Genomic DNA, 27,882 nt, shown 5'->3' on the forward strand with positions numbered 1-27,882 from the left:
TTAAGTGAACATGAAAGGCAAAGAAAGGGATTAAAATAATTTGATGTATTAGTATCTCCATGGAGACCAGAGCCATGCATAATCTTTATGGAGCCCCTCACAGTCTCTTTTTGGAATTAGGGAAGTGTACGATCTGTCATAATTATATATTGGAGGTGCAGAGAAAATGATAGAAGGCAGAGATGATGATCGCTCCCCCACTTAGCTGCAAAAGCAGCTATTATAACTGAGTTATGGTATTGTATACTTCCAAAGTTAGGAACCGGGGAGACTCGGTTTCTAGGATGGCATCAGGGAAGCACCCAGGGTCCAGGGTTTGCATGCCCAGCCCTGGACTGCAGGCTTGACAGGTAGTTCCCATTCACAACAGGTGGGGTGAATGAATGAATGAATGAATATATGTAAGCAATTCGCCGTTGGGCAGGATCTGATTCTGTACGGGGGGGGGGGGGGTCCTGTCAACCTTCTCTGCTCTGGGCAAAGAAGGGAAGGAGCCACCCACTGTCCTGCGGACACTGAGTAACACTTGCAAAGGTTGTATACGAACCGGCAACTCCCACATGACTGACTGCTTCTCTTTCCAGGAACATGGTACTCAGTAGTATGACGAGGACCAAGATCAGCCAGTGAGGGAGTCACAGCCACTGAACGCTGGTCACTGCGCCCAGGTCAGTCAGATCCCATTGTGAGTGACAAGTTCACCCGTGATGGGGTACAAAAGGAGATGCTGATCATGTTCTGTAAATTATGTCGCATTGCACCCCCAGTCTCTTGTGGCCTCTCTGCTGAAACTTAGCCCAGCAAAGGCATTTCTAAGTTCTCTACAGTCATCGGTCAGAGCTCTTTAGCGTTCCAACTGTCTCCCTTCTTCCCATCACCGCCATGCTATAGGACTGAGTGTCTGACCCTTGGCAAATATTTATTTTAGTATGATGTCTTCATAGGATGGGGTTAGCAGTGACTGAAGAAATCATTTTCAAGTACAAGGAAAATTGGGTGTATAACTGGGCTTTCTCTCTTTCTCTCTCTCTGTATATGTGTGTGTGTAAATATTCATTTTTTATTTTTTTATTTACCTATTTATTATTCTGGTCTCATAGTCCAGGCTGGTCTGTTTGTAGCTCAGTATGTTGGAGAGACTGGCCTTGGACTTCTGATTCCCTGTTTCTACCTCCCAGTGCTGGAGTTTTGGGTTACATACATGTTTTTCTGTGTCCTGTATCTTTCCTGACAATATGTAAGTAAAATATCTATATTATTGTATTAGTTACGGTTTCATTGCTGTGACAAGACACCACGACTTAGTCAACTTTTATAAGAAAGTGTCTGTTGGGGCTTGTTGTTCCAAAGGGACTCATGGCAGCTGAGGGCAGGAAGTTGAGAGCTCACATTTGGGAAGGGCACCAGGCTTTGACACATGAAAATCCACTACCAGTGAGTACTTCCTTCAGCAAGGCTGCGCCACCTATACCTCCCCTAACAGTACCCACCACCTGGGGATCAAGTGTACAGATGAGCCTGTAGGGGACATTATCATTCAGCCACCACAATTAGGAAACAGGTAACCTAATGAAATCTGACTAGCCCTGGCTGTCTTGGCACTCTGTAGAACAGGTTGTCCTTGAACTCACAGAGCTCTGCTTGCCTCTGCCTTCTAAGTGTTGGGATTAAAGGCATGTGCCACCACACCTGGAACTCTCTTTGTAGACCATGCTGGCCTTGTACTGGCCTTGTACTCCCGGAGATCTGCCTGCCTCTGCCTCCCAAATGCTAGGTTCGAAGGCGTGAACTGCTCTACACTACACCCTTGAAACACATCACAAGGTACTTTCCCCAAGGCTGAAGTCTCTTAGCAGAGACTCTCCTATATTTCCTTCAAGTTACTCTAGGCAGGCCCCATCCCCTGCCCCCCATATTCTTTATGTGCTTTTTTTGTTTTGTTTTTAGGTTCGGACTGTTTGTGTAACACATAAACTCTTGGGTATCCGGGTTCATACTTTCTATGCTTTTTAGTTCACTCTTGAAAGGTAGCAAAGCTTTTCAGGTGACCCGGCGTCATCCATCATGAAGACTTTGGGAAGGATACTGGAGGATGCGTAGGCAGTTGCCCGGGTTTCCAAACAGAATCGGGTAGACATTCTCTCCCGTTAAGAGCCCGTGCTCTTGGAACACCTTGGAATACAAGGACACCTCAGCGAATAATCTCTTCCCCATCTTAGTCGCGGATTTACGCCTGGCCTCCTATTTCTGACCCTTGGGAACTCATTTTGCATGCCTAACATTGCACAGCCGTGGGGCAGAATGGCCATTCATGAAGGAGGCCTCAGGGCTCCTAGACTGTGAGACGCAGCGATTCTGAAAGACTCTTCGACCACTTCCTATTTGCCACTTGTAAATAAAGTACTTCCTGGAGGCAAAGTACTTCCTGGAGGCGCACGGACCCAGTCCATCCTTCCTTGTTGGCTGCAGAAGAGGCAGGGTAGAAGGCGGGCAGAACTGGTGCCCAGAGTGGGCCTGGCGGCTTTAGGAGCAGTGAAGCGAGGGGAAGGCAGGGTTAGAGTCTAGACGCAGTTTCCTTCTATTGTCTACCCTTCCTCCGTCACCCCTCCGCACCCCACTTTCCCCTTCTTGTGCACAGCTCAGAGATGGCAGGGGTGGAGGGGAGTGCGGGGAGCAGCCCTTCCTCCGTCTGGCTAAGTTTCCACACCCGGCGGCCCAGGCGAGGCTGAGTTCAGTAGCCAAGACACCGAACACCATCCCTTTCTATCTACCCTTGGGGTTTCCTTCCTGGTCAGGCTGGAAACTTCGCCCAGATAGAGAAGACGCCCGGGTCTTTGGGAACAGGCCCCTGGCTAGGCCACTCGGGGGACACCCCGAGTGCAGCCTCCGGCCTCTGGAGGGCCTGGACGGGTGCAGAGGGAAGAGCAGGAGGGGGAAGTGCTCTCCGCTCCCCCACTCCGCGAGCGAGGCCCACCCGCTTCTGGGTCCCGAAGACCACCCCCTTGCGCGCACTGCCCCGCGCGCGACCCGCGGAGCCCCAGTGGATCTCCGCCCGGCCGCTCGCTCACCCGCCCGCAGGGAGGCGCGACTGCGGCCTAGGGCGCCCGGCGGCTCCTCCTCTCCCCCTCCCCCTCCCGGAAGCGCGGGGCGGGGTCCCCGGCCGGGCCGCGGGGGCGGGCGCGGGGGCCGGGCCGGGGCGGGGCGGGGCGCGGCGGGCTGTGCGCGCCCACTCGGCTCCAGGCGGCCAGCGTTCGCGGGCCCAGGCCGCCCGCCTCTACCCGAGCACCGAGGCGGAGCAGCGGCGGGAGCCCCGGGAGAAGCAGCCGCAGTCGCGCGAGGCTCCCCCTCCACCCCCCGCGCGCCCCTCGCCGCCCTCCCCGGGCCCCGTGTATGGGGACGCGGCTCGCCAGCCTCCGTTGAGACCGTCTCCCGGGTACGGTGGCCTCGGGCTCCAGAGCCCGCCCCGCCACCCGAGGGTTACGCGCGGCCCCGGGCCTGCTCGCTGCGCGGCTCCGCGCGTCCCGGGCCAGGAAGTGGCGGCGCTGAGCGCCATGGCCCACTCCCCGGTGCAGTCGGGCCTTCCGGGCATGCAGGTAGGCTGGGGCGGCCGGGGCGGGCGAGCTGCGGCCGGGGCGGAAGCTGGCAACTTGGCGGTGTCAACACGGCCGCCTACTCCCCCCCCCCCCCCACGCGGCGGGCCCGGTTCCCCCGGGATCTTCGCCAGAGGCTCGGGCGGTGGGGCTCTCCGGTGTGTGTGCACGTGGAGGGGTCGTGGGGTCCGCGGCCTGGGGCCGAGGCGGAGTGCGGGAGGGAGCTTTGCGCTCCCCAACTCCTACGCGCAGGCCGACGGCCCATCAGGGGCAGGAGTGTGAACTAGTGTCCTTGGAGGCCCCGCTTGGGTGCCCGGGCCCTGTGTGGGCCTGGGACGGAGGCAGCGCGACTCCAGGGTCCCCAAGAGTCTCCCTCCCCGGACCCCCTTCCCCCAGACTGGAGCCCCGAGCGCAGGGCGGGGAGCGCGCCCGGGCCGGGCGAGCCGCAGGGCGGGGTGCAGGAAGGTGTAACCTCGCTGGGTAGCCTGTAGTTCTGGTGCGGAAAAGTGCGAGGCTGCGAAGCAGGGAGGCGGAATCCACACCTCCGCGTGCGCCCTCGTGTGCAGAGCCCAGGTTCGCCCCCCCCCACCCCCCCGGGTGCCGGGACTCCGCGCCTGGACTTTTCACTCCGAGACCGGTTTGCTCCCCGGCTTGTCCCAGCCCATACTTTGTGTCTTCTTTGCCCGCCCCATGACTTTTCTGTGGAGGGGATGGGGGGGCGGTGAGGGAGTTGAATTTCAAATTTACATGAATGCACGGACATCCCCCCCCCCCCCCGTCATTGAGGACTGTTTTCGGTTCTTTGAAAAACAATCACTAGTCTGTTCTTAACTTGTGAAGTTTGTAAGCGCACAAATGCTGACAGAATGATTGCGACTGAGACCGCAGGACCAGAGTTTTGCTTTCCCAAGCCAGTCAACGGAAGACTTTTGCTAAAACCCCGAATATTGACGATTATCGCTTTACAGATGCAACAGGCGCGTTTTTTCTGGTTCAGGATTGAGTTGCAGTGTCCCAGGCCTTGGCCCTTACCGCTTCTGCCCGCCTCTTCTGAGGTTATTTTTTATCCTTCCTTTTTTAAATTTTTATTTTATTCATACCTTGAGAAGAAAACTGGATTTCATTGTCCAGGTTTGAACTCTAGAAAAATAGAAACTTAAAGTCAGCACTTTAGTGACCACTAGAACCCTAGTCATTTTAATTTTTTTTTAGGGATAATAAAGTTGGAGTTAAGAGCGACTGGAAAAAGATGGTCGTGGAGCCTCACCTTGTGCTTGTAAAATCCTGATGTTGCCGGCCATTAGTTAAGTCAGCTGTGGCCTCCTACAGCTTTGCATTGGTTTGAATTTAGAGGCAAGAGATGAGGGTGGACTGAATGAGAAATACTTTTTTTTTTTTTTTTTTTTTTTTTTTTTGGTTTTTCGAGACAGGGTTTCTCTGGTTTTGGAGCCTGTCCTGGCACTAGCTCTTGCAGATCAGGCTGGTCTCGAACTCACAGAGATCCGCCTGCCTCTGCCTCCCAAGTGCTGGGATTAAAGGCGTGTGCCACCACCGCCCGGAGAGAAACACTTTCTTAACCAGTAGAGCAAGGACCTCTTGGGACATTAACCATTTCTTCAGTGTTTCCTTTTCCTGTCTACTACAGTGTCTTAATGGGAACCCACCATTGGCGCCCACTAACCGCCTTTGTAAAAGAAAGTGTTTGAAAAGATGCTTAATCCTGGCACAGTGCTGCGAAGCCGGCTCCCTCCCTTTTGTTTTTCTAAGTGGTCTTGTTTTTTGTTTTTCAGTATTAAGATAGTAACTTTTTTCAGTAGATTAATTTTTTTTTTGGTCGGTTTTGGTTCCATAGAGGGAAAGTGGCTTCCCGCAGCCATTCCTGCTCTTGTATCCATCTTCAAACCACATGATAAATTTTTGGCGTCCTATTGGAGAAAGAGCACCCCCCCCCCCCCCAGGAAAGTCAAACAAGCGTGTTTGTTTGCTGCCTGGAGTCAGCAGCTGCGGCCTCCCTAGGAGCACTTTGGAGGATTACATTAAAGGCACACCTGGCCTTGACTCTAGCCAGTATAAAACTGGGGAGAAATAGGCAGCCCCTTTGCCATGGTTCTTATGAGGAACCGCCATCTCACCTCTGGGCTAGGATTTAGGAGATGGGTTAAATTCTTTGTCAAGCTGGCTGTCTATAATCCCAACCCTCTGAAGGCAGAGGCAGGTGACTCTTGTCAGTTGAAGGCTGGCCTTGTTTATGTTACTGAGTTCCAGGCCAACTAAGGCTTCGAGTGAGACCCTTGATCAAACAGACAAGACAAAGTTTGGCAAGACCGCGGAGCAGCTTCAGACAGCCCAAGGAAGAAGGTTAAGAAAATTCACCTGAATTCAGGAATGCTTTAGTATAAGGACTATTTTTTTCTTTTCTTTTTTTTTCTTTTTTATTTTTTTTTATTTTTATTTATTTATTTTTTTTTAAAATATTTATTTATTATGTATACAATATTCTGTCTGTGTGTATGCCTGATGGCCAGAAGAGGGCACCAGACCCCGTTACAGATGGTTGTGAGCCACCATGTGGTTGCTGGGAATTGAACTCAGAACCTTTGGAAGAGCAGGCAATGCTCTTAACCTCTGAGCCATCTCTCCAGCCCCTATAAGGACTATTTTTATGGCATCTGTTGATTATTATAGATGAAGAAAGATATTATCTCTATCTTTTTATAGCTTTGTGAATCATGAGGTAGGAGTTGAATGGACCAAGGTAAACTGGTGTAGGTGGGTGGCCCTTCATTGCCCTCAAGACAGCACCCATTTCCCGTGCTCCGCCTTATTGTTCCTTTGGCAGCTGTTACACATCATTTTATTTTAGGTTGTATTTGCTGAAGAAAGGGGAGGTGCAGGGTGAGTGGCTTGTTCAGTCGGTAGCCATGATTGACAGCTCTTCCGTGGTCCTTGGTGAGGGGGTGTGTGGTGGCACACCTGGCTGGTTTTTTGTTTGTTTACTTTCATTGGCTTTTTTTTTTTTTTTTTTTTTGCCTGCATGTGTGTCCATGAGAGGGCGGCAGATCCCCTGGAATTGGAGTTACAGACAGCTAATAAACTGCTATGTGGGGTGCTGGAAATTGGACTTGGGTCCTCTGAAAGAGCAGCCAGTGCTCATAAGCACCAAGCCATCTCTCCAGCCCCAACCTGACTGTTTTGATGAAACTGTAGGGGATTTTCTTGGTTTTGTGATGGAGGATAATTAGATTACAAGCTGAGTGTGGCAGCTGAGTTGTGGCTGTAAGTACCCCTGCCGACATTGTAGCGAGCATCCCTTGCTTTATGCTTTTGAGTTCCAGTGAACAGACATAAAGACCTAAGCTTGAGGTGGGAGCACCCATTTCATGCTAGAGTTTGCATTAAATTATGGTGCAAAAAATTAGCTTTTTGCTTATAAAATTCTTTGGTAAAAGATTTTGTGCTGGGGGTGGGGTAGGATGGGGGTGGGGATGGTGGCACACACCTTTAATCCCAGCACTCAGGCGGATACCTGTGAGTTTGAGGCTAGGCTGGTCTACAGAGTGAGTTCCAGAACAGGCAGGGCTACACAGAGAAACCTCATCTCAAGAAATGAAATTTGTGTGTATGTAATGTGCACTAGGCGTGTGAAGGGTGCTGAGAACCAGACTTGGCAGGGGTCCGTTTCTGCAGTACTGTAGATTTGTGTATGGAATTCTGTAGCACTTTTAAGGCTTTCCTGGGCTGTGACCCTTGAAAGAGAGAGGCTGGAAGCTAAAGCTTCAGATCCTAGCTCTGTTTCCTTACACCTTGTGATAACATGCAGTCTAGCATGTTAAGAAAAAGCTGGTTTTAACAGTGAATTGATTGTACAGCCTACAGGTTCATGACCCCAAGTTTAAAATGTACTGAATTAGGGAAGTGATGTGTATAAGAGGGCTGGTGTGAAGTCAGCATGCTTTGAGGTTTTGAGTTAAGAGACCCTTGTGTTTGCAAGTATAGGTAATTTAAAGGGATAGTTAAGGAATCTTAGGTTCTACTTGCTGATGTTATCCTGTGCCCCTTCTGTAGCTCCTGGGCAGCAAGCCCTTGCTGTGAGGAGACCTGTGCACTGGGTAGCCAGGAAGAGTGTTCACTAGCACGTTGGAAGTCTGGGAAATAAGACATCAAGACCATTGCATCCCCTCGTGTGGCGTAATTTACAGGGCTGTGCTCTCGCCTTCTCCCCTAACTGCCCTCTTGGAGATACCTGCTCTTGTTGCCCTGCTTGGAACTGCACCCTGGGGGTGGTTGGGTGCCTTAGGGACTTTAAGTGAAGTGGCGAGGCCTAGGTTCCAAGAGCTTCATAGGTGAGGCTGCTCACAGAAGGAGGTTTAGCACTTTCTGGCCCTCCTGTCGATGAGTCACAGGGAACCAACCATACAAGGGCTCCAGATATGCAGGTCCCTGGCCTCAGATGGTCAGCAACCCTTGCAGGATGAGCCCTAAGAAGGTTCTGGTGACTGGGGCCCAGGAGACCAGGCACAGGCTTGGAAAGCGTCAGGCTTCCCAAATGCAGAGGCAGGGTGTCTAGGGGCCTGGGCCCGGGGTTCTTTGTGTTGTCCCTGTTCTCAGGCGTAGGTGATGGGGAGAGTGGGTTCTGGGTGTGTGCCTGCTGTGAGGGTGCCCAGAGTAGGGACAGTGGGAACTTTGGTGTTCCTGAGCAGCTAACCGATGCCCTGGAGGATTCTCACAGACCTTGGTGACTTCGGTCACACATTTTGCCTTACTCTGCGGTCTTGTGTGATCGCAGAATAACTGAGGAAAGTCAGGTACATACATCTTCCTGTTACTTACGTCTTTTTCTCCCCAAGACAAGTTCTCCATGTTGTCCAGGTTTACCTTGAACTCAGCCTCCTGCTTCCCTCCCCGTTGCTTGGATGACTTACAGTTTATACAGTGCTTGGCTGGTGCTTGACCCCAGCCCTTGCATCTCTCAGTCTTTCTGTACCTGTGTCCATTGTTAATGCTCCCTCATCGCTAAGAAATTGTTTTGCTTGACCCCTTTGTCTGTCTATTGCTATCCCACTGAGCCACATACTATTCCCATCCCTGAAATGTCCTCCCTACCCCCTGTAGGGAATGGGCAAGGTTGTAAATTATTTTTTAAGATTTATTTTATGTGCATGTTGTCTGACTGCATGTGCACCATATATTTGCTCTGAGGTTATATCCTTGGATCCCTGGAGCTGGAGTTAACAGGCAGTTGTGAGCAGTTCCCTGTGTGTGTTGGGAGCCGAGCCCTGGTCCTCTGCAAGAGCAGCGAGTGCTCTTTACTGCTGACCCATCCCTCCAGCTCCGAGACTAAAACAGTTCTGTGTGTGTGCAGATGTGCATGTCCTCGTGCCGTGGTCTGTGTGGAGGTCAGAGACCCAGTTTCTGGAGTTGGTTCTTTCCTACTGTCTGCGAGATCCAGGATGACTCAGGGTGTCAGGCATGGTGGACCCATCTTCATGTTTTTAAAATATTAATAGCTTTTGGTTCTAGTCCCAGACCAGGGATTGTACTTTTTTGTTTCTTTTGAGACAGGGTTTCTCTGTATCCCTGCTGTCCTGGAACAGGGGGAGCCTCCAGCTCGGAGCTGCCTACCTCACCCAGTCTCCCAGGTGCTGGGATTAAAGGTGTGTCACTACCCCTGACTCAGGGAAAGTTAGTGATAGTGATAGATACAGGCACCCAGTTACCTTCAAGATTGAAGACCTAATGTCTCTCAAAGTAGTGTTTCTGGGCATGGCGGTCTCCTGGTGTCCTGATTTGGGCACGTTTTGTCCTCTTGGCGCTGCTGTGCCCACTGTGGAGCTGAGCTGCCTCTCTGGTCTGGTGCAGGTTGGTGGAGTTCTTCTGTTGGTCCATGGCAAGATGAGGTATGAGCAGCTAGTAAGGGGCGAGCCTGTTCCGTCTTCCTGTGGTTTTATGGGGCACACCCTCCAGGCCATGGTCCAGGAGTCTGGTCTCTTGCCACACAACTTTGGGTGATTTTCCTCGTGATTCAGACTTGCCTGCTTGGAAACGGGTACCTGCAGGAAGTGGGCCCCACCCGGCCTCCCTGCTAATGCTTTCTGTGCGGCCTTAGCTGGGGTGATTACCACTAATGGAATCCTGTGGCTGGAGTGTGTGCGGGAAGTAGACCTGCATGCGTTACTCCTGCTGTGGAGAGCCTGCGCCGGCTTGGCATCCGGTGGTCATAGTCACTCTCATAACTGATTTTTACAGTGCAATCTACCAACATGTCTTGGTGTCAAATGGCTTCGGATAAGAAAATGAGGCCATTGGAACATCCGACCGGTAGGGGACTGTGCCCAATCCTAAATTGCTCTTGGAACTGGGCATTGGCTCATGCCTACTGTTGTAGTGTTTGGAAAGCTAGGCAAGAGGTGTGCTGTGAGTTCAAGTCCGGACTGCACGGTCATTTCCAGGCCAACCTGGACTGGAGTGTAAGACTTTGCTCTGGGCAAATCAAGATGTGACCTAGCTTGCTGCAGAGAATACTGGAGCCTCTGCAGAGGCCTAAAGACGTGTGATGAATTCAGAGACTTTCCCTCATGTTTTCTCAAGGCTTATGGTCAGCCAAAGAAACTAGCATTGAACGCTACCCGGGTGTCTTAGTGCGTGGCCGGACAAGGTAAGTTTTATGCGAACGCTTACCAAAGTGTAGCTAGGTCTTATCCTGGTAGTTTACGTCTCTTCCTGTTTGTACAGAGGAATTTTAGACTAAGGTTTGAAGGTCTGATGGGGCTCCCTGCCCTTTTTGTTTTTAGTTACTCAGGTTTTGCTTAGTCTTTATTGAAAACATAGATTGGATGCACATGGTTTTGCTGGGAAAGGTTGGCGCTTGCCCGTCCCCTGCCACCAGTTCTTACTCCCCAAAGGCCTCCCTCTGATCCCTGTGTGAGCTGTGCCATCATTCCTCCGCTGGTGTGGACTCAAGTTGCTGCTTGTTTCTAGTTCTCGGAGTGCCCCCTGGACCCAGGATTCTGCAGATGAGGGTTTATGTCTGGGTCTGTCATCCTCTCCTCAGCACCTCGGTCCTGGCAGAGCTCCTGTCGTAACCTTGGTCAGCTCTGCCAGCAGCGTCTATGCAGCCCACAGCCTGGGCCGCAGTGGTGAAGTGCTGTCTCGGGGTTTCTCCAGGTCTTCCTCACCAGGTATCCTGAGCTCTGCTGGGCTGGGGCCCTCCAGCTAGGTCCACTGCTCCCCTCTGGTCTCTTGGCCGTGTTCCCTAGGTTCCTTCGCTGCTGTCTCCTGGTGGACACCTATGTGTACCCCGTCTTTGCTGGCACCCTTGGGTGGGGTGGTAGCGCTGTGCAGCGCGCGCTCCCCTGGTGAATTAGGGTGTGAGCTCTTTGTGTTTACCTGTCGGTTGGTGGTGTGGAATGGTGTGAAGTTGTTGGTTTTCTTGCAGAATTGTGTTTTCAGTCCCAAGGGATAAGACAGGGTCTCGTATTCTAGGCAAACACTTAGCTACTGAGCTATATCTCCTTGAAGTTGTTTTTTTGTTTGTTTTGAGGCAGGATGATGATCTGTAGCCCAGACTGACCTCCAGCCCACTCTTCTGGGCCTGGTGATACAAGTGTGTATGCCAGTGTCCTGCGGCCTCCTCTAGGGAATTTGAAGACTGCTGTGTTCAAGACTGCTGTGTTCTACCTGTGTTCTGTTGGAGTGCAGTGTGCACCAGGACTGGTTCCACCCACACAAGCCCTCCTGCCCTTGAGTCAGGAACAGCTCCTTTGTGTTGTGAAGGTCCACGGCTATGTCTTGGTGTGAGTGTTGTCTTTTTTTATTTTTATTTATTTATTTTTTGCAGGCACTTAGGAGGCCTTTAGTCAGGCAGCTGGTGTCTTGTGATGAGTGTTTTTTTTTTCCTTCCTTTTTGAAACTACCTTTTGGATGCTGTGCCTTCTCATCTGGTCCTTACCCTGTGATCTTACCCTGCTAAAGCTATTTTCTGTCCCTTGTCTTTGTCACTGGCTTTCTGGGCCATTGTCTCAACTTTTCAAGTCTCCCAGCGAGCATTTCTGTGCCTGCTTTCTTTCCTTTCCTTTCCTTTTCTTTTCTTTTCTTTCTTTCTTCCTTTTATCATTTGTTTTACATACCAACTACAGTCCCCCTCCATCCCCTTCTCCCACTGCTCCCCTCCCTTCCTCCCATGGGGAGTCAACAAAGCCTGGCACATCAAGTTAAGACAGGACCAAGTCCTTTCCCCCTGCATTAAGGCTGAGCAAGGCATCCATCCCACCATAGGGAATGGGCTTCCAAAAAGTCAGCTCAAGCACCAGAGATAGATTCTGGTTCCACTGCCAGGGGTCCCTCAAATAGACCAAGCTACACGACTGTCTCCTATCTGCAGGGGCCTGGTGTGGTCCCGTGGCGGCTCCACAGCTGTCAGTCTAGAGCTGTGAGCTCCCACGAGCTTGGGTCATCTGTCTCTGTGTTCCTCACCCAGTCATGATCTTGACCTCTCCCACTTGCTCGTATAATCCCTCCTCCTTCTCTTTGACTGGACTCCAGGAGCTCCGCCCAGTGCTTAGCTGTGGATCTCTGCATCTGCTTCCAACAGTTACTGGATGAAGGTTCTATGTTGACAATTAGGGCAGTCACCAATCTGATTACAGAAGGTCGGTTCAGGCGCCCTCCACCATTGCTGTGAGTCTCAGCTGAGGCCACCCTTGTGGATCCCTGGGAATTTCCCTAGCAAACCCAGTAATGGTTCCCTCTATCAAGATATCTCTCTCATTGCTCTCCTGTCTCTTCCCCAACTCCACCATTCTTTTCTCTCATGTTTTCATCCCCCATCTCCTCCCCTCTACTGTCCACCCCCTCCCATGCTCCTAGTTTACCCAAAATCTCATCTATTTCACCTTCCCAGGGTGAGCCATGCATCCCTCTAGGGTCCTCCTTGTTACCTAGATTCTCTGGGGCTGTGGATGGCAGTCTGGTTATCCTTTCCTTGACATCTAATATCCACTCATGAGTGAGTACATCCCGTATTTGTCTTTCTGGATCTGGGTTACCTCACTCAGGATGATTTTTTTTTTCTAGTTCCATTTGCCTGCAAATGTTATGATGTCATTATTTTTTACACCTGAGTGCTCCATTGTGTAAATGTATCACATTTTCTTTATGTATTCTTTGGTTGAGGGCATCTAGGTTGTTACCAGGTTCTGACTGTTATGAATAATGCTGCTATGAACATAGTTGAACAAGTGTCCTTGTAGTATGGTTGAGCATCCATACTAATGCTGGGTCCTGAGGTAGATTGAGTCCCAATTTTCTGAGAAATCGCCATACTGATTTCAAGTGACTGTACAAATTTGTACTCCCACCAGCAATGAAGGAGTGTTCCCCTTACCCCACGTACTCTCCAGCATAAACTGTCATCAGTATATTTGATCTTAGCCGCTCTGATAGGTATAAGATGGAATCTCAGAGTTGTTTTGATTTGCATTTCCCTGATGACTAAGGATGTTGAGCAATTTCTTAAATGTCTTTTGGCCATTTGAGATTCTTCTGTTGAGAGTTCTCTGTTTAGGTCTGTACCCCATTTTTAAATTGGATTGTTGGTATTTTGATGTCTAGTTTCTTGAGTTCTTTATATATTTGGAGAGCAGTCCTCTGTCAGATGTGGGGGTTGATGAAGCTCTTCCCCCATTCTGTAAACTGGACTGTGTTTACCTGTTTTCCTAGACTCTTGAGAGCTTTTGTGATTCTCAGCGTTCCTCATCATAGTTGATCTTCCTTTTTGTTTGAAGTATGTTTTATGTCCTGGGCATAATTCTTTCCAAATGTCTACTTTTTTCCTTTATTTTTCTCTTCCTCCCTCCCCTCCCCCCATAGGGTCTCGCTTTGTATCCTTAAAGTAGGAAATGTCCTTGAATTCACGTCTTCTCACCTTCGTCTGAGTGTTGGGCCAGGCTGGCTGTGGGGAGCTGACTGTAGTGCTTTCTGTCAGTCACTCCTGCTGCACAAGACTGGTGGCAGTGGTCTTCTAAAGTTGTTACCTTTTCGAGGCAGCCTTCTGAACCTCTGGCCTGTTCTTTTCCCCCACTCACCTCTCTCTCCCTCTGCTGGGAGCCCCACCATCTTCACCTTAGTGGAGCTGCCTGGGGTACAGGGATAGACACAGTGTCTGCAGTTGTTCCTGGAGGTCTGGGAGGAGGGGCCTTTGAGCTGTTTGAGGACTTCTTCATCAGACTTCCCTTGCTGGGTCACTGACTACAGGCACCTCTGTGGGGATGTCTCTGCGGAGATATCTCTGTGGGGAGTCTCTGGAGATACCTCTCTGGGGAGTCTCTGGAGATATTTCTGTGGGGAGTCTCTGCTGGCGTTTTCTTTCCGGTTTCTAATCAGTTCTGGGCCCCGATGGTGCCAGGAGGTTCCGTGTGGGCCGGCCTTCAGTTAAACCTCTATGCAAACTCCCTCAGATACACCAGGATGTGCTCTTAGGTGATCATGTCTGCCCACCGAATGGGGTACCTCCGAGAAACCCCCGCCCCCAGTTTCTGGTTGTTGGGGTCAGTGCTTTTTCCGCTGGAGCTCCTGCTCCTCTTCTGCTCTGGGTTGGCACTTTCACAAGCTGGGAACTTAGTCTCAGATGCGCGTTTTCATGGTTAGGATGTGTAGCTTCTGGGAAGCAGGGGTTGACGAGATCATACATAGTACAGCCATTAGGATGGGGTGGATCTGTGGGGAGGAGACTCCTGGGCTGGCATATCCCTATTATTGCTTTGTGGTCCCTGGCTCTTGGACTTGCTATCCTGGGCTATGAGAAGTTAGCTTGTCCTGTAAACGACTGGTCTGCAGTGTTCCCTTACGGTATCAGGACAGGCTTCAGCGCTCTCTGCGCTCCCTAGCAGGAGCAGTCTCCTGGTCCGGGCAGGTGGAACAGCCAAGTCTTGCCTTTGGCTGGATGATAATGAGTGAGGACGTGGTTGAAGGGTCCACACTGAACCTGGCCATGGGGGTGGGGATGGAGAGAGGAACAGAAGGGAGAGGGAGCTTTGCAAAAATGGCTGAGTTATGTAGGAATCTTGAGCTGGGGGAGGGGAAGGGAGGCCCAGCCTGTGGGGTCTGATCTCCTTGAGTGCTGTACTGATGAGACCTGGGGTGGTCAGCAGGGCCGCAGCGGGAAGGGCTGGTGGCACCATTCAGTAGGTTCTAGCATGGAGGACTCCTTGGCTCTGCTGTGAGGAGAGCCCTGGCTTTGGGTCCAGTGTTGTGTTTTCCTCTTTCAGCCGTTTGATTCCTCTTGCTGTGCTTCCCAGGGTGCCCAGTGCAGGGCTGGTAACCCATAGTGTGCAGGGCTCTTTTTTCAATATGTATATACTTTCATTTTTAGAGTTTTTAGTGATGGGGACCCAGGGCCTTTTGGGAGCATTCTGTATCAGAGCCACACCCTAGCATCAGTATGTGAATACTTTTAAAGAAGAGGAGGAGTTTCCTATGTGGTCATCACTGTTTTCATTACTTTTGAGAAAAAGTCTTCCCTAGTTAGTGACGGGGCCGTCCCTCGCCGTGGTGGTCTTCTGTCTGGGCTGCTGCAAACTTGGTGGTAGTAGTTGTTCTTGTGAGCGGTTTGCCTGACTGCTGATGACGGGAGCCTGCCAAGGGTGTCCAGCCTTCCTGGAACAGGGCAAGGGATAGCAGGGAGCTTGGTCTCTGCTGCTGCTCTCCAGCCTAGGAGGGAGTGAGTGCCCAGGCTGACTAGAGGATCTTCAGGCCCTCAGACAGTGGCCTTGTTCCTCCTGGTTAGGAGTCGAGCTCCAAGTTAGTTTCTTGGAATTATGGATTGAGGGTGTGGTCCCTAGGCCCCTCATCTCCTTTCTGCTGAGCCCTGTAGGTCTCAACCCTTTTTGGGGGCATTGAATAACTTTCACAGGGGGTCACCTAAGACCATCGGAAAACTGATGTTTACATTATGATTCATGACAGTAGCAATGAATATCAGTTTGTGGTTGGTGGGGGTGGGGCTCCACAGCATGAGGGACTGTATTAAAGGGTCACAGCATTAGGAAGGTGGAGAACCACTGCCAAAGCTGGCTCCCCGCACTGCCTGTCAGGTATTGTCCAGAATGAGTTGTTGCGGAAAGGGAAGAAGCCTTGGCGGAGGTTGCTGGGCGCTCTCTCCCGACCCTTTGATTCTGAGGTGGGGTTGCAGGTCTGTGCAGGTCCCAGGTGTGTTGCTGCCCTGCTGTTGTGCCTGCTTGGAGTCACAGTCTCACCGGGAAAGCAGCGCAGTGGCTCCTGTATGTGATCTGTGCAGTTCCAGGCCGGCTGTGTGTCAGAGGACAACCAGGTCACCCGTGCCTGCGAGCCGAGGCTTGCATTTTATCTGGGAAAACTGACTTTGGAACCTCTGTTGTAGATTTGGGGCAAAGATACCTTTAAGCTGCAGAGCTTGGCCTTTTCCTCTTGTAGCGTGCACTTCCAAACTGTGGGCTGCTGCAATGTGTTCATGTCTTTTTGACCCTGGAAACATCTTTGTTAAGGAGCACGTTGTTTGGAAATTGCCTGGATAGCTTATCCCGGCACCTCGTGTAGACTTTCATGTGATTTCCACTGAAGCTACTTTCTGGTTCTTCTAGATCTGGGATAACCCGGCTTCTCCTGGACTGTTTTGCAGTTACTTCTGTGTTGGGTCAACTCAGTCTCCCATACACCAGCCTTTGGTTTCCTGAGTTTGGATCTGTCCGTTTGAGTCCATGGCTGTGCCTCTTAGCTGGTGGCTTCAGATCACACAGCTGCACACGCCAGATCCCTGACCTTGTAACCACCTATGTTCTGCCTTGTGGTGATGCCCGGGACAGTGGCTCCCAGGCACTTTTCTCTGTCTGGGATCGAGGGTTCTCTGCCATCGGCTTGACACTTCTCTTGAAGTTCATGTTTAACACCGAACAGAGCACGTGTTATGCCTGCAGGACCCCCCCCCCCCCCCGTGTGTGTGTGTATGTGCGCGCGCATGTGTGTGTTGTTCCTCAGTACCCTCTAGTTTGTTTATTGAGCTGGAGTTTCTCCTGGCCTGAACTCAACACTGAGCAGGCTCGCTGACTGGCCAGCTGAGCCCCAGGTCCCTGTCTACACCACCTGGTGCCAGGATCGCACGCAAAGCTTCCTTGCCTGCCAGCAGCAGCAGCAACAGCACCTGGGTTCTGGGGAGCGAGCTCAGGTCTGAGCACTTTTCTTGGCTCCATCTGTATTTTAGTTAGTGTCTGCTCGGTGCCCCAGTCTGGCCTTGACCTTAATACACTCTTGCCTGATTGGGATCTGCTGTTTTCCCCAGCATTAAATATATTTCTGAATTGAGAAAGAAAAACAAAACAGTCCAGTGTTTTTTTTTTTTTAATTTTTTAACTTTTATTTTTAACTTTGTTTTTTTTTTGAAATCGGGTTTCCCCTGTGTAACAGTCTTGGTTGTCCTGGAACTCTTACTTTTTACCTGTTTGCGCTGTTAAGAGTAGTTCATGTACAAGTGACTGAAGTGACTGATTGATTGGCTGTTTAGCCCAGAAGTGACAGCTATGCTTGTATTGACTCTTCTGAGCTGGTTAGATTATACTTCCAAACTTGGAGGATTTGGAACTTGATATTTTTAGATTTTAGTTGCAGTGTGACAGCCGTGAAATCTGTTAGAGTTCATTATGTGTGTGCGTGATTTTGAGCCCCAGGGCAGACAGCACAGGGTTGAGTCGGTGAATGCCTGCTCCCCGGAAGCTGGACGAGCACCCTCGTTACACGGAGTCGGGAATGCCGTCTTCCGTCGTGTATCTGGGCAAAGATGAAGAGCTCACATGACGTGAAGCTGCACGTTTCCCGGCAGTGAGCTGGCAGAGGTGGAGGCGTGGGTGTGTGGACAGAGTGGACGCAGTCAGCATCCTCCAGATTTGCTTGGGTTGCAGCAGGTGTGCCTGGTGCCAGTTCATTCCCCGAGGCCTGGAGCAGAAGCCTGTTTGTGCTCACACCGCTGGAAACAGTTTTTCCTTCCCTGTATTGATCCCTGCCTGTTGTGCGTGCGGCTGTTTGTGTATAGGATTGAGATGGCCCTCCCCCCCTTGTGTAAGTTCGGTCTGTTGTGCTCTTACACAGTGTGGGATGTGCCGGTTCTACTTTCCCGTGGGAGGTTTTTTTTTTGTTTTTCGAGACAGGGTTTCTCTGTGGCTTTGGAGCCTGTCCTGGAACTAGCTCTATAGACCAGGCTGGTCTCGAACTCACAGAGATCCGCCTGCCTCTGCCTCCCGAGTGCCCCGTGGGAGGTCTTTGCTGTGGTAGCCGTCCTGCTCGGAAAATGTGTCACCAGTTCACCCTCGGCATCTCAGAGCGATTGGTGTGAGAAGTCAAGATGACGTAGGAATGGCAAGCTTTTGGTTGAGACTGGGTCTCTCAGGTGTGTAACTCTTGGTGTCCTAGAGCTTGTGTGTAGACGGACCAAATGCGGGTGGCACACACCCAGCTCGTTTCCCTCTCTTTTATGTGTGGCCTGTTGCACAGATAGTTCTTCAACTGTAGCTGTCTGTGGGAGCAGCTCTGGTCCTCCATTTGTGTACAGCGGAGGATGGGTTAGCCCGTCTCTGCTGGTCGACTGTGATGTCGAGGCCTTTGAGACCTGGTGGAAGGGCCTGCTCTGCTGTTCCTTATCTGCCCGGTCTGCCGGCCCCTTTCCTGCGCTGGCCTTGCAGTCTGGGCATAGTCTGTTTGAGCAATGTGAACTGGGCGTGGGGCCTGGGAGAGGCCTGGGCACTCCCTTCCCCCAGGAAACACCCAACCCTCAGCCTGTGTGTTCCTGCCCTGAATATAGCAGGTTTCTCTTTGCCCATTTCCCTGTGTACGTAAACTTTATGTAGTGACACTCATAACATCGACACCCATCCATGGGACCAAAAACACTGTCCTGAATTTCTATAGACTCAGGGTGAAGTAGTTCAGGTCCTAACAGGCTTCCGTCCGCCTGTAATGAAAGACCTACCTTGTCTTCAGAGCAGATTTTTTTTTTTTTAAAGAAAATTCTCTCTTTCTCGCTCGCTCACTCTCTCTGTGTGTGTGTGTGTATGTGTGTGTATGTATACATGTGTGTATGTCTATATGTCTGTGTGCTTGTATGGGGTGGTTCATCCACAACAGACTTGCAGAGGTTATGGTTCGGTACAGTGTGGTTCGGTGCACGTGAGCGTTTGGGGCTGTGAATGTCTTCTTCAGTCACATTCCATCTTGTTCTTTGAGACAATCTTCTCACTGCTCTTGGAGTGTGTGGATTTCTTTAAAATGAACTAGCCAGCTCCGGGGAGCTGCCTTTCACCGTGACCTCTCGGGCCTCTCTGGTACTGGGAGCATGGGTGCTGTGTATCTTTATGTTTGCTGGCAAACACTTTTCCTGACTGGACCGTCTCCCCAGCCCCCACCCTCCCTCTTTGAATTCCTGGTTTTTGTTTTCCAAATTTTACTCCGATTTCTTTCTTACCCTTCCTTCCCGACACGATCTTACTGTGTAGTGCAGGATGGTTTGGTCTTGAACTGCCCCCACCTCCACAGTGCTGGGGTTAAAGGTGTGCACCACCGCCGCCCAGCTTTTGTGATTGCTTCTTGAGTTTTCAGAAAGAAGCATCTTTTCCCTCTGGTTTTCTGAGAGTGGGCTACTCCAGCTGAACCCGAAGCCAGGAAGAGTTAGGAGGACCAAGTTATTTAATTTAATTTAAATTTTTTTTTTTTTTTTTTGGTTTTCTCTGTGGCTTTGGAGCCTGTCCTGGAACTAGCTCTTGTAGACCAGGCTGGTCTTGAACTCACAGAGATTCACCTGCCTCTGCCTCCCAAGTGCTGGGATTAAAGGCGTGCGCCACCACCGCCCGGCTTTTTGTTTGTTTTTTAAAGAACACTTTGGTTCAGGATGGCACTGTGGTATGTGGATGTTAGTTCCGATTGCTCAGGAGAAGTGTGAGCTTGACCTGCGGGACCTGTCTCTTCTCCTCTCCTCTTCTGTGGCCTCCTGTGTCCATAGCTCTGGGCTGCACTATCTCTTTGGCTAGCTTGAGTTCTCCTTTTGAGATTGGTACTTCAAGTAAGCTGCAGTCCTTGGCTATTAGAGGAACGGGCATGTGTTAGTCTAAGTATCACAAATGAAAACTTTGCAGCCTCCTGAGGGAGGTGGAGGGCGGCTGCTTCTGTCCCAAGTCCTCGGGCTTTGGGTGTAGGAAGCCAGAGGTCTGCACGGAGCGTGTTGTTGTTTTCTTTGAGTTGTATCTCACTGTAGTCCAGGATGGTTCAGAATTTGTTCTGGTACAGGAGAGCCTTCTGCTCACAGCGGTTTGTCTGTCTTAGTGTCCTGATGGCTGAGATGACAGGTGTGAGCCACCATACCTGGCTGCAGAGAGTTTCTCAGAGTTTCTCAAAGGCATTTGCCACCAAGCCTGGTGACCTGAGTTCTGTCTCTGGGATCCATAGAGAAGAAAGAGAATCATTTCTCTTGAGTTGTTCTCTGAGCCTACCATGCATGCCAGGGTCCCCCTCCCCCTATAAAGAAAGACTTTCTTCCTACTTTAAGAGGGAGTCCAAGCAGGTTGTACAAAAGTGTAGAGACTTGAAGTGGAATTGAGTGCCTGGATACAAACAAGGAGCTGGATTTTCCTGAACTTGGTCTGGAAGGAAGGAGGGGACGATGTGAAGTCACAGGTTGTCCTGTTGTGTGGCTTGGTCTGTAGCCTGCGATGGTGGGAAATTCTTGGGATTTTTTTTACTTACTCCTTGAATTTTGAGGTGTTTGAATTGATGAGCAGCTGTGGATTGTAACGAGTACCGTGTGGCTGGACTGGGCAGGAAGAGTGAGCTGTGCTGTTCCTGTCTTGAAGTAGGGAGGCTGGTGGGAGAGGTGTGTGTGCAGGAAGGGCAGGCACGGTGATGGAGTGTGCCTTGGCCTTGTCCTCGGAAGGGCGACCATGTGGGTTAGCAGGCACAGGCCCGCTCACTGGCACAGAGCGTGGAAGGTGAAGAACCTGTGGTGACCAATAAGGAATTCTGTAAGTGGACTGAAGCAGAGGGTGTGGACTTGGGGAAGAGTCCAGGCCAGGGAGTGACTTGCTAAGTAGGTCAGTGGCTTCAAGCAACATAGGAATGGGTGTGACCCCCTGAGTGACTAAGAGGGAGGAGCCCTTGGGGTTGGTCACCAGGCTTTACCTCCTCATCCTGGAGTTCTGCACTGAGACCTCTAGGCCGAGCCCTGCTGCCCCGCTGCCCACGGGTGCCCAGGTGGGTCCTGTAAACCGAGGCTGCACTTTCATTACCTGGCCTCCCAGACCCCGAGTAATCACACAGAAACTGTGCTAATATTTGATCAATGGCTTAGGATAATCCTAGCTCTTACATCCTAAATTAACCCGTTTCTATTAATCTGTGTATTGCCACGAGGTTGTGGCTTACTGACAGTGTTCTGGCTTCTTTCTCCTTTGGTGGCTACGTGGCGTTTCCTTGACTCTTGTCTACTCTCTTCTCCTTGACTCTGTTTACTCTGTCTCTGTTTGGATTTTTACTCTGCTAAGTCATTGGTTGAAACAGCTTTATTCATTAACTAATAAAAGCAATACATATACAGAAGGAATTCCCACATCAGAAATATTTTGAAAGCTTAAAAATTTGTTTTTATGTTGGGAGTGTTTTATTTGCATGCATTTCCCCTGGAGGCCAGAAGAGGGTGTCGGATCCCTCAGAACTGGAGTTACAGACTGTAATGGACTGCCATGTTGGAGGTGGGAATCCAGCCAGTGCTCCTAACCTGGAGAGCCATCGCTCCATGTTGTAAGGAGCAGCGGGCTGCTTCCCGCCGCCTGGCTAGCTTTACCCGAAATAATTACATGGAAACTGTATTCTTTTAAACACTGCCTGGCCCATTAGTTCCAGCCTCTTATTGGCTAGCTCTTGTATATTGATCTAACCCATTTCTAATAATCTGTGTAACACCACAAGGTGGCTTACCAGGAAAGATCTTAACCTGTGTCTGTCTGGAGTGGGAGAATCATGGTGACTGCCTGACTCTGCTTTCTTTCTCCCAGCATTCTGTTCTGTTTACTCCGCCTACCTAATTTTCTGTCCCATCAAAGGCCAAGCAGTTTCTTTATTAATTAACCAATGAAAGCAACAGATAGACAAATGACCCACCTCCATCAGCTCTAGCCCCCTTTGAGAGGTCTACTGAAGAAAATCCTGTCAGAGCTCCTCATACCAATTATGTCTGTTTCGTTTGGCTCTGAATCTCCTAGGCAGATAGTTTAGTGAATGTCAGTCATGGAGGAGGTCATGGCTAGTTGGCGGCAACCCTTAGCTGGGAGGCTGTTTAAAGTCTTGGTCTTCAGAACTCTGCTGGCATCTCTCACAGACTGTCACATAGGCCTTGTGAGTGAAGTGTGTGAGTTTGGTCCCTGAGCTGCTGCTTGTAGCTGGGTTTGGTGTTGCCCAGAGCACATGGGGTTTTCTGGTGTTGGATACTCATTACTGGTGATTGTGGTTTTCTGTGGTAAAATTTTTCTTACCCAGTTTGTGCAAAGAGGAGACTAACTTGAACACACCCCTGAAAGGCCAGATTTGATTTCCTGTGTCCTATTCCTGCTCACAGGGACCCTGTGGCTCTCCCGTGTGTCAGATGGTTCTCGTACCTTTCCTGAGGGGATCCTGGGGACAAGGAACACTCTGTCAGTACTGCTGGGACAGGGTCTTAGGAAAGTGCTTGTTGGCCACACAGTGTCCCTGACCCAGAGCAAACCCTCTGACAAGGTTGGGACCCTGGCCAGTTTCTTTCTTACACCCTTGAAGCCAGGTTACCAACTGTCCCCCAAGGTAGGGCAGAGAAGTCCCAACGGAGAGTTCTCTCTCCCTCAGGTTGCATCTTCTTGGGGTGGCTTCCTTCCTCATACATGGCTAGGGTATGCTGGAAAGGGCCTCACTGGAGAGCTCCGTCTATAGCAGAGCAAGGCCGGCATATGCAGGGAGTTGTTATTTGGAGAAAACGGCTCAGGGGTTTGCTGCTGGAGGCAGTTTTCAGCCCAACATCCCATACTAGAGTTGTGTGTGTATCCTGAGTACAGGTGCCAGCTGTGACTGTGGAGGACCCTGGGGTCCATGATGTGGCTGTTGAAGACGCAGCCGGGGCCACAGTCGTGGGCGTAGTCCCAGGAGAGGAAGGACGAATGGCAAGAGCGGTGTTAGAATGAGTGTATTCTGGATGTTTCTCATATTAAATTATTTTTTGTCACTTCTGTAAAAAAAAAAATGCCAGTTTTAATGGGAAAGAGATTTGGTGCATCTCTTAAGTTGATTTCTTGTTTTCTTTGTCCTGCAAGAGGCACTGTGTTGCTAGTGATGTGGAGATGACAACGGACAGAACCTGCTGCTCTTAGGAGGCAGCCGTGCTACTGTCTCAGGCAAAGAGCAGCGAGCGCGTGGGAAGCTGAGCTTTTCGGGGTTTGGATCGTGGCAGCGTTTACTGCCCTGACCTTGTTTTATACCAGGGCCAGAAACTCATCTTGGTATGGGGTGGTCCTGGCCCCTTAGCTCAGTGTGCCGCAGAGAAGGCCATCTTGTGAAAGGCCAGCCTGCGGACTGTTACTGTGCTCTCAGAGACACTGCTCAAAGCCACTCACACATGGGGTCTGGAGGAGCTGGGTCTAGAGGCTGAGAAGGTTAACAGAGGGGGTCTCCCGTCTGTGTGGCTCTGGGGAAACCATGCTTCATGCTGGGTGGAGACTTGCTGCAGCTGCTGAGGGGTCGCCCAAGAATGTGAAGTCAGTGAAGTTGGGTTTGTTGTTAGAGCCTTAGAAGATGAGGGCGAACACTGGTCACGTCTCTCCAGGAAGTGAGTTCTAATACTTGGAGGTGCCATGTGCCCTCCCCAGACAGCTGAGCCCGACCAGGAGAGTCAGTGGGGTGCTTCTGCGATACCTTCTGTCTTCTGTCTGTGTGTTCCTGGTGTGCTCATGGAGATCGGGGCTCCTCTCAGCCAGGCCTCTTTGCTTCGGTTTCCCTCATAGGGCCTTCCCACTTGAGTCTTAGGGTGAGCCCTCTCCAGAGTGAGTAAGGCAGGGGACTGGTAACCCAGGGCTTCTGTACATGGCCTGCCTTCCCCTCTCAGTTTGGTGTCTAAACAAATTTCCCAAGGCACTGAATTTGGTGTTCAGGTCCCTGTCCTGGTTCCTGTGGGTGGCTGTTGGTCTACATGGTGTCTTCTCCCCAAAGAGTATGGGCTCTTTTTTAGTGAACCTTTAGCTCCAGAGGCTGGAGCTTGAGGATGAGTTGGTGGTCAGCCTGGGCTACAAACAATGTTTCAGAACAAGGATGATGGTGTACAGCTCTTGCTTAGGGTGGCTAGGCCTTCCATCTACTCTCCAGCTCTCTCTTTGTGTGTGTGTGCGCGCGCGCGCACGCACGCGTGTAGTGTATGGTCAGTAGTAAAATGAAACCGTTGAGCTGTATGATTTTATCATAATGCTGAGGGTGAAGTTTCTGTCTTTGCTCTAAGGAAGAAAGTCTAAGAACTACGGGGAAGGTCATGTGACTTTCTTTTCCTTTCCTGACAGTTTCCGTTTGAGATTCACCGACCTCTGACCTGTACTTAAACCTCTGTCAGTAGTTAACATGCTTTCTCCATCTTGAGATATGGTTCTTGGACCACTAAGATTTATTGCTTGTCTGCTTTGTGTAACACATGTGCTGGAGCCAGCGAATGCTCACAGGCCACACCCAGTGCTGTGACTGACACTTGGCAAGCCGCCCTTGCTGGGGAGCATAGAATGTGTGGATGGAGCCTGGACTTGAGTGACAGGCACAGAAGAGAAGGAATCCCACCCTTCCCCCCCTGCCCCCGTGACCTGGGAAAGAACAGGTGTCAGAAAGGGGTAGAAGTGGTACAAAGTAAATATGGGGTGGGGTGTTGCCTTCTTGGTTGATATGGTGATTTGATTCAGATCATCCCTGATGTGGCTATGGTGGCTACTTTGCTTATTTCTGATTTGCTTAAGGGGCAGAGAGGAAGCCTAGGTAGGTCTCCATTTATATGGTCAGACCATAGTATTGTGTGTGGGTGTTATGCCTGCATGTGTGTCTGTGCATGCCTAGTATCCAGGGAAGCTAGAAGAGGGCCTTGGGTTCTTGGGCATTGGAGTTCCAGGTGGTTGTGAGCTGCCATATGGGGGCTGGAAATCAAACCCAGGTCCCTGGGAGAGCAGTCAGTGCTGCTCTTCACTACTGGGCTGTCTCCAGCCCTGCAGATATATTTTAAATTGAACTTAATCCTTATTGTAAGTAGGAAATTGAGTGACTGATGATGTCTGCTTATTGCTGAGATGTTAGTTGAATGTGACTGAAACAGAAGACCGCTTAAATGGCTCAGTTTTACTTGGCCAGAGTCTAGCCTCTGAAATGAAACATTTAATGCAAAAATAATATTAAAAAATATAATTTCAACTCTGAGCCAGGCACAATGCCCCTGAGAAAGACTGGTGGTTCTTGGGATACCAGTGTTGGCTCACGGTTGGTGTGGTGTTGATTCTGTGTTGTGTGCAGGAAGATGAACCTGCAGAGGGACAGAGCTGTTCCTGCTTAAAACAGGAAGTGGGGCCACAGACTTGACCTCATGTCAAGAATTCTTTCAGTTTTGAGTGACCAGCAGTGGGAATGATGCCCAAACCCAGAATGTAGATCTATGGAGCGTTACAGGACATAGGTGGTCTGTAGTAGTGTGTAGTCCTAGCGTCTACAGGACGTAGGTGGTCAGTCTATAGTGTAGTGTGCAGTCCGACAGTGTCTACAGGACATAGGTGGTCAGTCTATAGTGTAGTGTGCAGTCCTAGCGTCTACAGGACGTAGGTGGTCAGTCTATAGTGTAGTGTGTAGTCCTCGCGTCTACAGGACATAGGTGGTCAGTCTATAGTGTAGTGTGCAGTCCGACAGTGTCTACAGGACATAGGTGGTCAGTCTATAGTGTAGTGTGCAGTCCTAGCATCTACAGGACATAGGTGGTCAGTCTATAGTGTAGTGTGTAGTCCTAGCGTCTACAGGACATAGGTGGTCAGTCTATAGTGTAGTGTGCAGTCCAACAGTGTCTCACCTTTAGATGCTATAAATAAACCATTAACGCGTTAGCAACATGCCTGAGGAAGGACGTGGAGGCGGTGACCATAGAGTCAGGAAAGGAATAGGTAGGCAGCACTGTGGTCTGTTTGTCCTCAGATTACATATCAGTCTCCAAGGCTGGAACCGAATCCCCAGGTGATAGTGAGGGTGGGGCTGTTTGTTACCTGAGGAGATCCATGCTAGTTTGAGGCCAGTTTGAGCTATACATTGAGTGGGGAAGAGAACATTTGGGATGTATTGGTGAGGGTAGAGACCTCATAGATGCGGTTAGTATCTGTGTATAAAAGAGGGGCTTGCTAGTCCCTTCTGCCATGTGCCAACTCTGAGGAACAAACAGACCCTTGCCTCTCAGATCTGCTGGGACCTTGTGTAGAAGGTTTCCATCCTCCAGAGCTGTAAGCAGTGTGTTTGTGTTTGTAAGTTGCCTAGTCTATGGCACTTGGTTCTAGCAGATGGACTAGACTAAGATGGCATTGGGGCCATGGTGGACACTGTGAGTCCAATTGTGTCCATCAGCTGTGTGTGCTAGCTATGCAGAGCTGCTGGTTACTGGGGAGAGTGCCTGGGAGAGCTTATGTCTGCTTGGTGGAGTGTTTATTTTTATAGAGCATCGTGTGGCATGAGGGGCTAATGAAGTGCGTGCACGGTCACGTGTGTCATCTTTTTGTCCCTTGCATGAGTTATTGTCCCATATGCAGCCACCAGTGACAATGTCCAGAGTTGTCTGTGATTCTCTGCTATTGCATATGTAGCTCAGGAAAAAAAATGCATTTAAAGCTTTGGAATAAAGTACAATGGGAACGTTTGTTATTACCAGTAAAGAAAAAACCCACAAACCATTTTGGGTCTAGTGAGATGGCTCAGGATAGTGCTGCTATTGACTCTGACAACTGAGTTCAGTCCTCAGGACCCACATGGTAGAAGGAGGGAAAGTCTCAGAAAGGTTGCCCTCTGTCTGACCTCTCCATCCGTGTCCTTGAACGTCCAATTGCACACGTATATAATACTTACACACCCATAAGAGGTGAATTCAAAGTCTTTGTGCTGGGTGTGGTGACTCACACCTTTAATTCCAGCACTAAAGGGTCAGAAACAAGAGGATCTCTCTGTTTGAGGCCAGCCAGGGCTAAATAATGAGACCCTGTCTCTTGGGGAGGGGGTAAACCACCACCATCACAACAAAATGAAATCTCTTGAGGGGTTGTGGTGCACGCCTTTAATGCCAGCACTCTGGAGGGAGGCAGAGGCAGGCCAGCCAGGGCTACACAGAGAAAACCCTATCTCGAACAAACAAAAAATGAAAGTTCTTCCTATTTTATTACTGTGTGTGCAGTTTGTGTCTGGTTAACACATGGGAAGAGGAAGGTGGAGAGGCAGATGGCCAGGAGGAGGGCACCATGCACGTGACGCACGTGTTTTGTCTCACACATGTCAAGTTCTCCAGAGGGGTTTGCCCTCGGGAGAGGAGAGGAGAGGGTTAGGGTCTCAAGAAGCAGGGCTCAGGGACTGGTGAGCCTCCGCATGGTGGCGTATGGCTGAGAACTACAGCTTGGGCTGGGTTTACTGGAGTGTGCAGTGTGTGCGCGGTGGAGGCTGTGGTCCTGGGGTGTAGGGAAGATGTGGGCCGCACTGTTCACCTGGTCGGTTGATTAGAGAGAGTTGGCAGCAAGGCCACACTACTAGCTGCTTGATGGGTGAGTTGGGTTCATAGGCTGAGCCTCTCTACCCATGGCATGCCAGAGCACGAATCATGGACTGGAAAGCCAGCCTTACCCCTCCTCCACCAAGTCATTGAGTTCCCCATCTCCATCATAAAAGTTGCCTTTACAAACATTTAGGGAGAAAGGGAATTGAGATGTTGGAGATCTTGGAGATGGGGTGTGAATGCCTCAGCAGGGGCAGCAGGAAGGGTCAGTGTGTTCTGTCTGTAGTTGAGAACACCCGCGTTTGATTCTTTAGAGGTTGCTGCTGCTTGCTTTCGGCACACCAGAGCGGGAGAGAAGTGGACATTTCTCTGATGGAGGTTGCCCCGCCTGCGCTTGTGGGATAAGGCCCATTGTGGGAGACTGTAGACAGATACGCTGCCTTGTTTATCTTTGGGTTGTTGAACCACAGACCAAGTAGGTCTGGTCTGTGAGGGTGATAAGTGCTGGGGCTTAGG

General features: G+C 50.5%; 1 protein-coding gene across 2 annotated transcripts in view; it reads left to right on the forward strand.

Moving 5' to 3' along the window:
- Window positions 1–3,202: 3,202 nt before the first annotated feature.
- Stk24 (serine/threonine kinase 24) overlaps window positions 3,203–27,882 on the forward strand; it is a 266,096-nt gene continuing 241,416 nt past the window's right edge. For both annotated transcript variants that reach the window (XR_009058110.1, XM_057785937.1), the window contains exon 1: window positions 3,203–3,593. Coding sequence is in view for 1 of the 2 variants with exons in the window: in XM_057785937.1 (XP_057641920.1) it covers window positions 3,552–3,593 (42 nt within the window). In the remaining variant the exon portion in view is untranslated. The remainder of the gene's footprint in view (window positions 3,594–27,882) is intronic.

This window comes from Chionomys nivalis, chromosome 12 (genome assembly GCF_950005125.1).
Source record: "Chionomys nivalis chromosome 12, mChiNiv1.1, whole genome shotgun sequence".
Lineage (NCBI taxonomy): Eukaryota > Metazoa > Chordata > Mammalia > Rodentia > Cricetidae > Chionomys > Chionomys nivalis.